This window comes from Pseudomyrmex gracilis, unplaced genomic scaffold (genome assembly GCF_002006095.1).
Source record: "Pseudomyrmex gracilis isolate BER0280 unplaced genomic scaffold, ASM200609v1 scaffold_2, whole genome shotgun sequence".
Classification (NCBI taxonomy): Eukaryota; Metazoa; Arthropoda; class Insecta; order Hymenoptera; family Formicidae; genus Pseudomyrmex; species Pseudomyrmex gracilis.
In genome coordinates, this window is record NW_018020586.1 from 1,933,206 (window position 1) to 1,948,392 (window position 15,187).

Consider the following 15,187-nt stretch of genomic DNA (forward strand, 5'->3'; position numbering starts at 1 on the left):
ATATGCTTTTTTAACAACAAACGGTAATAGATCTTGTGTTTAATTTTTATGAATTTCGGCGAATATATAAATACCAAAGATCCAATAACGTGATTAGTTATCGCAATTTTCGTTAATACGCTTCTGTATGTGTTTCAATAGTGTTTCCTTCACTAAATTAGTTTTATAAATGTGACTACATAGTTCTCTTTCATGTGCACAAACGTGCACTTTGCGGCGCTCGGGAACAAGACCCGTAAATCGCGGCTGTAGCCATGTTAAGGTTTATTTCTTTGCTGCATATGTACAGCGCAAAGAGAAGATAGAAAATATATATGTATAATATATATGTATATATTCTACATTTATGCGTGCATTTATTATATGTATATTCTATATTTATGTATGATATATATTGTGAGTAGTCACGTGTATGTAAGTACATATACGTGTCATGCATATGTATATACATATATATTCGACATGTGTATATGCGCATTCGACTACTCTACCCACAATCACACATAAATGTTCAGATTTGTGAATGTATAGTGAGGATCAAACAAACTGACGTCAGCAACAGGTTTGAAATATCTTTTGTCATCTTCTATTTTCCTTTTTTTTTTCATCATGACGTCATCGTCGGAGTAGTTGGTCTGCAGACCTTATAAGAATAGACTTGTGTCTCTCATTCGGTTTAATTACAAGGAAACTAAATCATCCCGCATCATTTCTTTCTCTCTTAAATTATTATTATTATTTTTTATATTATAAGCTTATGTAATATATATGACTTAATATACAAGCTTATAGATTTACACATATTCAAAAGATTTAAAACGACTGTTTGCAAAAATGTTAATTTTGATAACAATAATTTTGTAACGTGTACAAAATGTTATATATTTTAAGATAAAAACTAAAATATTAAAGATAACAATATATAAGTTACTGCGATATCTACAATCAATAATTGACAAACTTGCAAATTGTGAAACGTGTAAACGCTGTTTACAATTTAGTTAGAGAGAGAGATGGAAGAAATCTATAATATTATTATAATCTTTGCTGAGTTTACATTGGTAATACGTCAAAAATATGATAATCTCATTAATTACGTAATGTGATCTTGATTTCGTGTTTTGACGAGTTACAGCAAAAACGCACATGTGCGTTATTATACGTGAACTGATAATAACAAATACAATTGCTTGAAATAATCTTTATTTGTGTATTTCTGCTTGATTACATATACAAACCTCACTGATAGATATATTGCAATGTGTAAAATACCTCTTCGATGATGTAATTCAATCATGAATGGATTGAACATCGGATTGATGTTTTGCAATATTGATCATCTCTCGATCTTGGAACATGATGGTCGAGGGTTTTCATGGGTCGGGGACACTTAACAATTCGCGATCTATCGCGCATGCGCACGCACTGGTCCTGTCTACCCACGATGGATTCTGTGAGCAGCGTAGCAAGTGTATGTAACCAGTCCTGAACGAACGGTCAATCCGGTGTCTCGCAAACCGCTCGCTCGATCTGGATTGATCGGTTGGACGTACTCGTAAGCACTCAGTCGTCGGGAAGAGACCAAGTTGATTAAAAAAAAAAAAGTGATTTAACCGGTGTGCAAATTTTGGATTACCCTTTCTCGCGAGGTAAGAGCAGCTGCATCTTTATCGCGATATTTATTTAAATTTATTGATGTGACATATAGAAGAGACTTGATGTAACTTCTTTTAACATTATATCGAATTTGATTTAAAATATAGCAGACAATACTTGAAAAACCAGCTTCGTAAAAATTCTTCTATTTGTATAGAACACAATTGTGAAAATTAATTTTCTCTACAATAAATATAATCGTAAAATTTCAAGTAATAGAAACATAATTACACTTGTATAAAAAAGAATTAAATACAATTATTACAATTACCACTTGTAAATTATCAGCTTGACACACTGCAAATTGATATTAATTGTTTTGACATATAGAACAGCTCTGTGCAAGTAAATAAAATAATTTCCGTTAAATAATTATTGGTGCTAGCCGTGAGTGAATTGCGCTATCGACACTACGTAGTAATTATTCTTCCTCGTCGCTTTAAAAAAAAAAAGTCCCTCAGTTCCTTGAATGACTGCAGACAGTGACTGTCATTATGCCACACATGTCATTGATTAACACGCTATGATTTCTAGCGTTACCAGGTTGAAGAATCTTAACCAGAAATCTTTCATATTTCTCACGACTACTTGTTTTTAATGCGCGAACTAAATTCAATGCAAAATTACATATTTTATACAAAACTTAACATAAGCTTAACATAGACTTAACATAATAATAATTACTGAATTATTATGAAAAATATATAGTTTTTATGTTAGCAATTTGTGCTTTTTATTTCATTGAAATATCAATTGTATAAACAACTTTAATTGTATTAACTGTCTGATACCTACCAGTTTAATATGTCGACTCTGGTGTTTCTTCAAGCACACGTAATACGGTGAGCAGATGATCGAAGATAGGCGGAAGGTCAAATCCCACTTTCCGTCTTTGCAGATCTCTCAGCCATGTTAGGTGCGTTTTAAAAGATCGCTCAGAGTAAATACCGACATGCATAATTCATGAGCTACATCACAGACTACGTTACAACCTTCATTAAGAACTTTGTAAGAGCAATAACGCACAAGAATTTAATTCGAGTTTGTTTTCTCTCTTTAACAAAATTCGTTATACTTATGAATCTTTTTTTATATTTTTTCCAATTGTCAATTGTTTAATTTAAAACAAAAACTGAAAGCAAATTGTTTTGAACAAAATCTAATAAAATTTAAATTCTAAAAATTATTTTTTACGCTGTTCTTACGCTCCATTTTCATCAGCAGAACGGTATATTTCTGCCTGAGACGGATAATTCGGAAAATAAATAAAACTGGCTTGTAGATTTGTACAACTGGGATGAGAGAGAAAAAAAGAGAACGCCATGTGACAAAAGTAGAAGCAAACTTAGGCGCAATGCCAGAGACAGACATAAAGGAGGGAAAGGAAAGAACAGCTCATAAAATTTTTATCAAACACAAAAAACCGGCATGTCAAAAATAGAACCGCATTCATTTGCAGATAATTTTCCGTAAAGTTTACATTACCAAAACTTGTATACACATATATTTTTACATTAAATATTATTAAATATTATATTACATTATAAATTTAATAATGTTCATAAAGGAATTTACTTCGCGCATCAGTTAAACAAAGTCCAAATGCAAAAAATCCGCGTCGATAATTGATTTCTTGCATATCAAATGCGCTCAGCAGTAGAAAATCTGGTAAGAAAAAGTAAATAATGATATATAAAAGTGAGTGGGTTAAATTTAAACGGGTTAAACAAAGAATGGCGGCGGGAACAGAGAAAGAGATGAGAGAAAGAGAGATTAGACACAAGATTCTGGGCGCCAGTTGGTTGGACCATTGCCACCCACGTAATGTCAAATGTCATCATCAAATTTACACAAGATAGAGCTTTATATATTCTTTTTTCACACGTGTATCTCACATACGTATCCACATGTGAACGTTAATAAAGACGACAGACGCGATTCAAGTTAATGACTACGCAACAAATTGTGGAATTTTTAACTTATGTTTCACGTGACAATTTTATTACTTGTACAGTGATAAAAAAGTTTATGCTAGTTCGTGAACTCTCATGTTTATGTAAAGTAAGTTAAACAAAATGATCAGCTAAACTTGAAACTTTTATATGTATTTTTTTTTCACACGAAGGCCATTGATGAGAAACATAAGAAATTGGAGAAGTTTCTCGTATCGAGAACTTTAATACTCTCCCGCGCTCGTAATCAATGTTGGTATCGCGTTTCAATCACGTTCAGATTGCTGGATCAAATACAATGTACTTGATCCTTGGAAGAAAGCAGCGCCTTTTTACACGAGTCTCATTTACAAAGAGACAAATTTTGTAACAAACTACAAAAAGAATTATTATTATTTAAAAACTAAATTATAATTCTATCAACGGCGCATTTGTTATGTTGGCGTGTAATGAAAAAACATCTCTGTCTGATCTCAAATAAAACTAGTTTCTTGAAAGATTATATATTGTCGTTGGTCAAATTAAATATACTTTTGCAATGCTGTACAACTCTTATTATTTTTTCCCTTCTTGCATCTGCACATTGCATTACTTCACAATCTCTTCATGTTTAAATAAGACGAAAGTGATTGCGCAAGATTTGTGATCGGTAACGCGCAGGTGCAAAATGAAATTATTGTTTGTATCTCATTTCAGCAGTCGAGAAAATACAAACATCTTCGCTGATTACGCTTTATAATTAAAATGTAAAAAAAAAAAATGGAATTGCGACTTACAAAACCATATTTATTGCTCCAGAGGTCATATTACAGATTAACGTAAGACTCACCCAGTCAGATATCCTTCTTGGAATCGAACAAATTGGAGTTATCGTCGTTTCGATTGACACGATAACCTTGACAGAGTATAGAGTACAATGTCATCAACGACGACCGGAGCTAACTGTCAGCTTAAAAACGGTTACTTACATCACGTGCTGTCAATGACGCGTAACTAACGTTTGACAAAGCACGACCGCACGAGCACACAATGCTTCAAACTTTAACAAATTCTTTTTTAATCGTATTGTTTGATCATTGTGACCGTTTTACAATTATTGACATTATCTATTTGCCACAGATTTTATTTATCTCGTAAAAATGTACTTCGCAACTATGACTATTAGAAGGAATTTATCATACGATTTATATTTTTCTGTGCAACACAGCTTGTTTTAATCACACCACTGTAACCGATATCGCTCATTCGAGCTGATCCAGTAGTTACGTGCGTTCTATATTAAACAGGAATGACGCGGCGTGCTTTGAAGTCAAGTTATAATCCGAAAGTGAAATTGTGCGATAAGTTCAAGTAGTATAAAATCATTATCGGGACTGATCTCTCGATTACCTACTAGTGCAAATTTATTTGATTTGTTAATTCATATGTGCGTTACTCGTGGTTGACATAACTATTATAGAGAATGTTAAATTTTGCTTTTGAAAATAGATTAAATATATAAAACAGAATTTATAAAATATTACAAAACACAAGATTCACATAAAATTTCAATAAACAAAAAAATCACTCCAGAAAATAAGCGTGTACATTTCGTCGATACGATATGTCATTACTGAAAGTAAACCATCTTTAAGTGCCTGCACTACGTAGACCGAGTGCGATATGTCATTAACAACTCGTAAATCACAATCAAGCATTCATATTCGTCGCAAAGGCGCGTACAATAACGCAATTGACCTTGATCTCTATTCATCTGGCCTTGAACTAATTTATCCAAATCTGTCTCCTCAATAAGGAACATTTGTCATTGCCAAATTTAGATCAAAGATTCTGATTTTTTTTCTTCTTTGCGATTGAGCAACGTGAGAGCGCGATTGTTTCTGTAATAGATGGTGAAGAACAAATTCCAGAAACTGTTTCGCCGCGTGTATTTTGTACATCTTTAGCTGCCGATTCGTAGAAGATCTCCTTGGCCCCTTGGCCTCATTCGTATTGGTGCCTCCGGAATAAATAAAAGACCATTTGGCATTTCCGCCGGTTTAGTTTCCAGACCAGATCTCGTCTCTCTTTCCTCGAATAATTCGTATTTCTGAGGAAAGGGTCCATTTTTTGCTCTGAAATCTTTATATATTTTTTCTATACATAAAAAACAATTATGCAAAATACAAGAATATTTTATATTGTAAACTGTCGACGATATTGTACTAATGTTTCTTGCCTTTTAAATAGCCAACGATACGTTTAAGCAACCGCTTTTATGACTTACGGTAAAAATCACATACACGCACGACGGAAATCATGAACCAACACCCACTCACAAACCTAAAAGTGGCCACTCTGGTCACGGCTGCTGCGCGAGCCTCGTCCGTAAACCGGCTTCGAATGGCGAGTGCGAAAGTCTCTGCGAAAGTCCACGAGACTACAAACACGAATCTTAATATCGGTTCTATTTATAACCTCGAGCTTCTATAAGCGATAGGGCGTTGTTAGTAAGTACGAGATACGTATCTATCTGCCGTTGTCATTCCGGTTATTCGACGTGCTCCAGAAATCCGAGATCGATTCGATAACCGCGCCACGAATGAAACTGATCAATGACAACTCGCAATGAAATTAATCGGAATCGTCTCCGCGTGTGTTTACTTGTTATAGATATCGTGAGGGCAGGGCTCTAAGAGGAACAACACAATGTCAGCAGCTGTGAGGGAGAGAACGACGACTCACACCAGCAGGAAGATCGTGAGTCATGGCGGTCCTATATCTGGCCAGAGAGACGGAGCAGCCACGGCCAGCAGCCTCGAAAACAACTTGGGTAAATCTTTAAAATGTGCCATCAGAGATGTAATCCTATCCATTTGTTCGTTTCTTCCTCGCCGTTCTATTTTCCGTCAAATTTTAAAATCCACGAGAGATTCACGAACACGTATTTTACGCGAACTTTGTAATGTAAGATGCTTACAATGAATAAAAAATGATGTTACAATGTAATTACATATATTTTGTTTGTATATTTACGTTTCGTAATGGAATAATATTTTAGATGTATAAATGTCGACGCGATTTAGTTATCTATGTACTTATTTGAAAGAAAGTTGCTCTTTCACGTGTGTATTTTTTCGTTAAAAATGATTCGTTAAGAAGTTTTTGAGAAAAAACGTGTTAAACGTATAATTGATTTGTTTGGCTCTTTTAGACGCACTTCTCGAGGACTTGCAGACGAGTGTCTCGAGAAGTGCCACTCCTAGCCGAGAAAAAGCACTCTTGCCCCAAGTTGAATATCGAATGGCTGCCAACCCCACCAGAGTGATTTCCGAAGGAAGGTGTGTGAGAATTAATAATTTCAAATCAGATGTTCGTTTGAACAACAATTTGAAATATGACTTATTTATTTGCTTACAATCGTGTAATCTCCGACGAGAGCGAAATTGTTCAAATTTAAATTTTTACCTGCAGACCCATGTCTCCGACTCGTACGAAAGTGACCACCACTGAAAAATTCGTCAGCAGCGGTCCAACTGGAGCATCAAGCGGTATTCCGGGACTAGAATTTCTCGATGCAGAGCTTCAAAATGTAAGTTTCCGATTATCTTTTAGAAAACTTTATTCTAACTAACACAAATACTTGTCAGTTATTATCAGTGAATATATCGCGCGTATCAATTACTTTTAAAACTTAAATCGTAAATTTTGTACGGAAGATGATGCGAGAGATCCAGGTTCAACTCTCGGCCGAGATGTCTTTTTCGTAATGAATTTTATTTAAAAATATATTTCGCGAACATACACGACTCACATTGACCGAAAAATTATTTGATAAATAAATTTGATAAAATTTGATAAATACATTTATAAATTTGATAAAAAACTAAACGACCTTAGATTTGCAAATTGGTTGAATCGTAAAAAACAAAAACTTTAAATCCGGAATAATGTGAGTTATGTTGTCTTATTGTTCGGTAAATATGTAGTTATGATGGCCTGTGGGGAAATCCAGGAACAGGAAAGAACGATAATCTCGACACGCGCCGGATGAAATTACTTAGACGTTGACGGCACTGGTTCTTGCACAAAAAAATACGCACATGATTAATGCATGCAAGAAACTAGTTTCACGCGCCCTTGCTGAGATTACTGGATGCGCTGTTGATCAAAAAACGACCATTTTGATTACCTGATGTTAATGAAGTAAGCCTATTCGATAATACTTAAAAATTTCCGAACACAACCGGCTCGAGTCGAACAAGCAAAAAGTGAAAGGTTTTGATTAATATCAACCATACATTATGATTATTCGCAGAATTCGCAAATCTATTACAAAAGATTTTTACTTTTAAATCAATCTGAAAATTCAATCGCTTATTTTAGAAAAATTTCGGATCTATGAAGAAAAAGTTGATTATCGATTGATAAACTGCATCGTAAGTCTCTGATATTCATCAACAACGTTGTTACGAACAAATATATTATCCCGCTCGTTAATATTATAGAGAAATCAAGCGTATAGAAAATTGCAGAGTATTAATCACTTGTGTGGTAACACCCACCGGGTTTTATGCATCTCACTAAATGCAGTTCCAATTATATGCATACGCTACGCAGATTACATCGTTCGTGTATTTGCCCTGAGGTGCAAGTAACGCGCATATAGACAACCAACATTAAAAGCTCCCCTCCAGCTGCAGAGAGAAAACGCAAGAAATAATAGTGAGATCATTCTTATACTTGAAAGAAGAGAGTCACATCGAGTCCCAACCAACAGCAAAAATAAATTCGTTGGTCATATAACTTCGCTGTAATGGCCGCTCGTGCAGTTAACTAACTTCATCGAAGCCAAATCGTGATCGTCTGATGACCGCAATTATGCCGCTCCTTCACTCTGCCGGTTGACCTATGGTCTTCGAACGCGAAGCTTCAAGAAATATTTTCACAAAAGAAAATCGTGATAAGAAAAACGAAAGAAATTGATAAAAATAAAATTTTGATAAATGTTCAATTTTGCACAATTATTTTATGTAAAAAATAATAAAAAATATATATCGCGAGAACTACGTATCAACTGTGTAATAATAATAATAATAGCTTTTTGCAAAATATTTGACATTAGAAGATCACGACACTAGGCATCCGCGATGTCTTGCGTGTGATTGAGAGCAAGATAATTGCAGTGTTTACTGGTACTTTATGACCTGACATTCAATGAAAATAAATTAGTTTGTAACTCTTCGCATGTGACTAGGCTGATATCTTCAATTTAAGTAACGAGCTAAAAGAATTTCAAGCGATGCCACCTCCGTAATCTTATCTATTTAAAAATAATAAATTATGTGTAATTACAATTCTAGTCGTTTAGATATCTTTATTGTTTTTTTTTTTTTTTTTTTTTGACTTTTCTGTGCTGTATGAGATCTAATTAATGTAATCTACAGTCTAATCTAATCAAAAACTTTACACACGTGTTACTCATGTACATTTCTCTTAATATTTAAAAACACTTAATCGTACAAAAGTAGCATAAGATGCGCATATTAAAAGATCGAGATAGAACGTTTTTTCATTCGCAAATCACGATACCTCCTCTACTATTTTATACACGCGCTTTGCAGTTAAAACAATTATCACTCGAGTGTGATTCGTTCCGCGGGATTCAAATGTCGTTACAATTCCAATCCGCCCATGCGTTCGGAACAATCGTAATCAGAGTCTTATAAGGAAAGTTCGAGAATGACACATCGCCCACGCATTACTCGCACCAATTCGTTAAGATCGGATCAATGCTGCATAAAAAAACGAATGACCTAAATACCTATGAATATATTGTGAGACTTTTTCTAATTGCTGCTTGCATTTGCAGGTCCAACCCGGTCAGAGTAAAACGATAGCGTACAAGCAAGTGTCGTATCAATATAACAAAGATCTCGACGGGAAATCAGGTAAGACAGAGAGAAAGAGAAAGAGAGAGAAAGATATACTTGCGTTGCGCAACAGAAGCAATACGTATGCAAATAAGTACATTGGTATTTATTAACATACATGCGTTGTCTATACACTGTCTTACCGTACTACCGTACGGTAATTGCGTGGCATCCCGTAAAATACTGAGATTTCTCGAAATAACTAAGCTAGTAACACACACCTCGATTTCATCGCGGGGCCGCAGTGAATAACACGTGAAGCGATCTCGGAAGGTAGGGGGGCTGGTTACTCGTGTCGCGCCTTTTAAGGCGCGTGGCGGCCTTGCTGATTTACGGTTAATTGTTAATGAAAAAAATCGAACGGATCACACAATATCTTCAGCGTCGACTACTCGGTTGTATCACGAACAGTGCATTGAAGTAAATTTTGCGTGGACAAAGAAATGTCCAAATGTCTTATCGTCTTTTCCTACACTTTCATAAACTTTAATAAAATCAATTTTTATCTAATAAGTAATTAAATAACGAAATCAACAAAACAAAGTTGCTTGAGAAAGAATTCTTTTTTCGAAATTTTATTCCAAAGAAGTACAAATTGATGAAAATTTCTCTGCCTGGCAGAGGCAATATCGCTTATGTTTTTTATGATCGCGTATAACACACAAACGCGGCCATATTAGGACCGCTTATATAGCAGAAGGCTGGCCCGATTTCCACATAACTCTCTAAAAGAAAGAATGAAAGATAAAAAAAAAAAAAGACCGAAAGAGAGGAAAGATCACGATCCGGAGAGATAGAGAGATAAAATACACGATATTTATTAGAAGAACATCGATTAAAAAGATGTCCTTGTCAGTCATAAAATAAAAACAATTGCTAAAGTAGTTATTTCGTAGATTTTATGAATCTCATGTCGCGTCCACAGATAAAAACTATCGCCATAAATCATTGTGGCTCACATGACGTTTTGTTATTTCAAATATTGCGCGTTCATTAAGTAATTGATATTGATTATCATAGAATATTTCTCTATGGTGTAGTTCTTTCTAAACTGTTATCATAGTTTTTTTTATAAGCGTAACAATCATATTAGATGATCATTATTTGTTGTTTCAGACTCGTGGACTGTATCAGATAACAAACAGCTTGGCGCGCCCTTGGTGTAAGTGTATATAATTCTGCTTTATAATAAAATCCTAAAATACTATCGGTTTCTGACTGAATGCCAAACGACTTAATCATAAAGCGTCTTGTGTTTCTCGTTCACATAATCACAAATAAATAAATTTCTTGATTGGTTTTTAAATTATACGCGACATTTGAAATCTGCAGATAGAAACGCGAACGAATTATTTGAATATGTTTGTCTATTCCACAGTGAGCGTGTTAAAATTACAAAGTCTAATTGTAATAAAAACTTCTTACATTTACAGCGACGACATTCATGAAACCGCTTACGAAGAGACTAAAACCCCAGCGCCGTACTCGTACCAGAGCGCAGAACCGGTCATCAAAAAGACAGTAGTTAACAGAGAACTGGTAAGATGAAGTATATTATACTGTAAATGTTCAAAGTGAAATAACTTGTTTATGTTATTTCACATCTAATGTTATTACAGGTTTATGGCGACAGCTCAACGTCTCGCTCGAAGCAAACCTCGCCTTTGCCAGGAACTCAAAGAGACGTCAAATATGTTCATGAATCTAGTAAATACATCATTAAAGAGAAATTCAAATATATCTAATTGTAACATAGAATATAAAACAGACGTATTTTAATCGGCTTTTGCTTTTCAAGGTTATCAAACCGAACCACGATCGAGCACGGTGACTACAGTGCGCACGAATGTTCCGCAAGAATATAAAAGCGTCGAGTACGTGCCAGTTCCGTCGCCAACGCCAGCGATACCGGTCAATCTGGCACCCGGTCCAAATACAAAAGTAACAACAACGATCAAGACGTATACCTACGAACTGCCGGGAGCTCCGGAGACGTATCTGCCAGGTAGCAGTGCGCCAGGAACCGTCGTGTTGCCCGGCGATCAAAGGATCACGTACACCTTACCGAGAACCAGCGGCACTACCACCACAGACAGGACAATCACGTATCAGACTCTGGCAGAAAATACACCGGGACATCCACCAAGTCCACCAGTCAGATACAGTAGCTCGCCGACCGATGTCACCGAAAAGTCCACGACTTATCATAAAGAGTCGAAGTTCTACCGCGAGGAACATCTTGGTGGCCAACCGACACAACCTTCTTATGTCTATCGCAATGGTCCACCGCCGACAAATCTGGAAACCAAAACCACCGTGACCGAGAAGTATTATCAAATGGACGGTAATTATCCTGGTGGACCAGGCGATCGTCCGGACTATCCTGGAAGCACAATCATATATCAAAATCAACCGCCTACCATCGAGCACACTAGAACCATTAATCGAATCGAGGAATACAAACCTGGCAGACCGCCATCCAGCGGACGTCATTCAACGCCTGATAAACCGGACACAAGAACGACTTATTATCCGCAACAGAGCACACCACCGCAGTCCAGCACGACAATCTACAAATTTTCGAACACTACGACAACCGTACCGCCGAACAAAAATGCGGACGATCACGAAGTCCTCTTGCCAAGACCATTCCCGACTGGTGTTCAAGTGAGTCCTGCCAAACCAATTAGTAATGGCGAAGGTCCACCGGCAAAACTCGAGGATCTTATGGCTTCGTTTTCCGACTCCGAGGTAAAATTAATAAATTAATTGTAACACTGTATTTTAATATACATGATCAAGAATCTTATATATGTATTTCGTTGCTCAGCGAGAAGTATTGGAGGATATAGAGAGACAAGAACGTCGAAGTAAAAAAGAATCGGCAGCTACGAAAAAAGAAGTTGATTTTGTCCCGCATACACCACCGAAAGTTAAAAGCACGAATATTGCTGGCCCACCGGTCTATTATCCACCTGGTTCAGCAGAATTTACTAAGAAAGAAGAATCCAGTGCAGCTATGTCTCAATCTAGCGTAAGTCAACAACCTGTATTACGCCCGAGTATTTATAAAACATATTTTATATATTTCTCGTGAAAGATAATTAGCACAATTTATTAATCAATTTTTGTTTTATTTTTCAGGGAGGATGGCAAAAGGCTAGCGGAAAGTACGAATATGAAGCTTCTAGCAAAAGCAAGACTAAATCCAGCAAAGGAGGAGCTGTTGTTCCAGTTTGCCTGCCTTTGTGCTGCGCGTTGCCATGTGTTATTATGTAATTTATTTTTATTACACCTGTAAGATATTAATCGAATACGTGGAGCCACATACTGACATTATATAATTTAATCAAACAAGCCACAGCATGCGAAAGGTTACGAGATTAGAACATTTAACGCAAAAATATATAGTTTATGTTAGAACACAAGTTTTATATTGTTCTTTTTCTTGCTAATGTGTGAGCTAGAATTATTTTGCACGTTCTGCCTTCTGTTTTTCTTTCTTTTTCTTTATTTACTTTACAAGATTTGAACATATACTTTTCAAACAGAAAGTGCAATTGAGAGAACTATATTATTTATGTGTGTATATGTATTAATATTTAAAGTAAATCAAGTTATATGATAAGCAAATAATCAAAACAAATATTATTGTATGTCATAAAATTGAATCTCAGTAATACTAACTTTATATATCAAAAATCAATATGACGATATCTTGCTAATAATTAATAAATAGCACGCACACATGGAATGCACAATAGACTATTATATGTAATAAATTAGATTTTTTAATAACAAGTATTTTTATACTTTTATTTATACATTGTCTTTTATTGTCAAAATGTATATTGTACATTATATTGAGGTGACTTATTAATGTAATCAAATTAAAAAATATTAATTATCAGACTTTTTTTACGCAATATACAACTATTAAATAAATCTTTAAATTAATGGTATATGTGAGATAAGATACTATTTATCTCAAAATTAAATATTATTTAAACAGATCTTTTGTGGTTAAACAAATAAAGCATATATAAACAATATATATATATACGTATACAAATCATAAAAAATTAAAAATATTGTAATAAATAGAATAAATGAGTTTTAATGATATATTACCGTGAATTATGGTGCTATAATAATTTTAGTTTATAAATGTATGTAAAGGGGGAGGGGTATAAATATCGCTGCAAACATAAATCATGCACATTGCATTGTGGATACAAATATTTAAATAATTATGCGAAAAAATTATGTCATAACATATGTTGTTACTGTATGGTAACATAACAGGTTGTACTTTAATAAAGTTGCTGATGTTTTTCTCAAATATTAATATTTCTTTCCAATCATGCGCTTTACTTTAAATGTGTTCTTTTGTTTGCAAATGTTAATAAAAATAAATCGCATATACTATAGCCACGCAAAATATAGTATCCTAAAAGAACAACACGCAATTAATTCATAATGACAATGAGATATAAAAAAAAAGGATATACATATATCTTGAAACATATGACAAGTGTCAAAGATTAAATTGTATCTCTTTCTTACATTGACATAACTATCATAAGCATAAGTGTCAGCTTCTGCGTCCCAAATGCATCTTGTACCTATTTTTACACCCGCTCCATGTTGCTGTCCCAAAATTACATTTACAATATATTTATATCTATTAAACTGTAAATCTGTAAAAACCATGTCAACAAAAAACTACATGTTTGCATACATATATTAAGATTTATACAAAGAAAACAAACATTGCCTTTGATTTTTCTCTCAATATTATCTGCTATATCTTTGGTCCATTGAGCAGCTGCCTGTGCGTCATATGATTTTGTAGCAAGTTGATCAAACAATACATCGTGAATTATTTCTTTTGCACTTAGAGGTTTAAATCTACGTTAAAAGTAGTTTAATTTTAATCATATGTATTTAAATTCTTTGTAAAAGAATATCAATTGTTGTACAATAGACAATATATAGTTTTACTTTGAAAATGAAATAATATTTATTTCACAATTTCAAATGCAAAATTATGTACAATTTTTGAATGAACCTATTAAATAGACAGATAGAAGTACTTCTCATAAAGTTGAGGTCGTATTTGATAAACTGGTTGTTCAGCTGTTTCCCCATTGCCACTCACGCCTTCCATATCTTTTCTTTCTTTCTCTTCGGTTATATCTTTCACCTCTTGCATCACGTCATGTTTCACTAAATTTATTCGCTTTGCTCCTGCCATTTGCAGGATAAATGTGAGATACTTTTACAATTCTCTATCAACTATAATATTGAGGTTAGGAAAATGCTCTTCAAGTTTACCACTAGAGTAACTACGGGCAACAATGCACAATGCGCGTCAGCAGAATCTATGGACAGAATATACAAACAACGTAGGCAGTAAACGAGTTGACCAATGGCAGGCAAATCTTGAAAAAACGCCACAAAGAGCTTTCTTTCATATTAAATTGAACATATTTCGTTTAATTATTTAATATCCTATATTAAAAAAAGCATTTGGACCGAGAAGTGCACGTTTGGAGTCGAATATATCGCACCTATTGTTGCCTCTTTTCCGCGTTGCCGATTGGTTAGTTGGTTGATCGAGCCGAATCGAATCGGGGTCACTGACCTCGGCCGCGCGATCGCGGC

The 15,187-nt window shown here is 34.7% G+C and overlaps 2 protein-coding genes across 3 annotated transcripts; one reads left to right on the plus strand and one right to left on the minus strand.

Moving 5' to 3' along the window:
* The first annotated feature begins 1,470 nt into the window (after nt 1-1,470).
* On the plus strand, nt 1,471-12,948 carry LOC109853542 (proteoglycan 4). Of its 2 annotated transcripts, none has more exons than XM_020425766.1 (11): nt 1,471-1,649; nt 6,261-6,420; nt 6,802-6,928; nt 7,062-7,179; nt 9,460-9,538; nt 10,637-10,682; nt 10,954-11,059; nt 11,140-11,227; nt 11,319-12,271; nt 12,351-12,554; nt 12,665-12,948. In XM_020425766.1, exons 2-11 carry the CDS (start codon nt 6,297-6,299, stop codon nt 12,797-12,799), a joined length of 1,980 nt encoding a protein of 659 aa, XP_020281355.1. In that variant the 5' UTR covers nt 1,471-1,649; nt 6,261-6,296; the 3' UTR covers nt 12,800-12,948. The 2 variants fall into 2 exon arrangements, with proteins under 2 accessions (XP_020281355.1, XP_020281364.1); XM_020425775.1 differs by lacking the exon at nt 1,471-1,649 and adding an exon at nt 6,002-6,097.
* A 682-nt stretch (nt 12,949-13,630) lies between these two features.
* LOC109853557 (tctex1 domain-containing protein 2-like) lies at nt 13,631-14,896 on the minus strand. Its single transcript, XM_020425784.1, has 4 exons — nt 14,617-14,896; nt 14,298-14,431; nt 14,087-14,220; nt 13,631-13,970 (listed from the first exon to the last, which is right to left on the minus strand). The coding sequence occupies exons 1-4, from the start codon at nt 14,775-14,777 to the stop codon at nt 13,923-13,925; spliced, it is 477 nt and encodes a 158-aa protein (XP_020281373.1). The 5' UTR covers nt 14,778-14,896; the 3' UTR covers nt 13,631-13,922.
* Between the last annotated feature and the right edge of the window lie 291 nt (nt 14,897-15,187).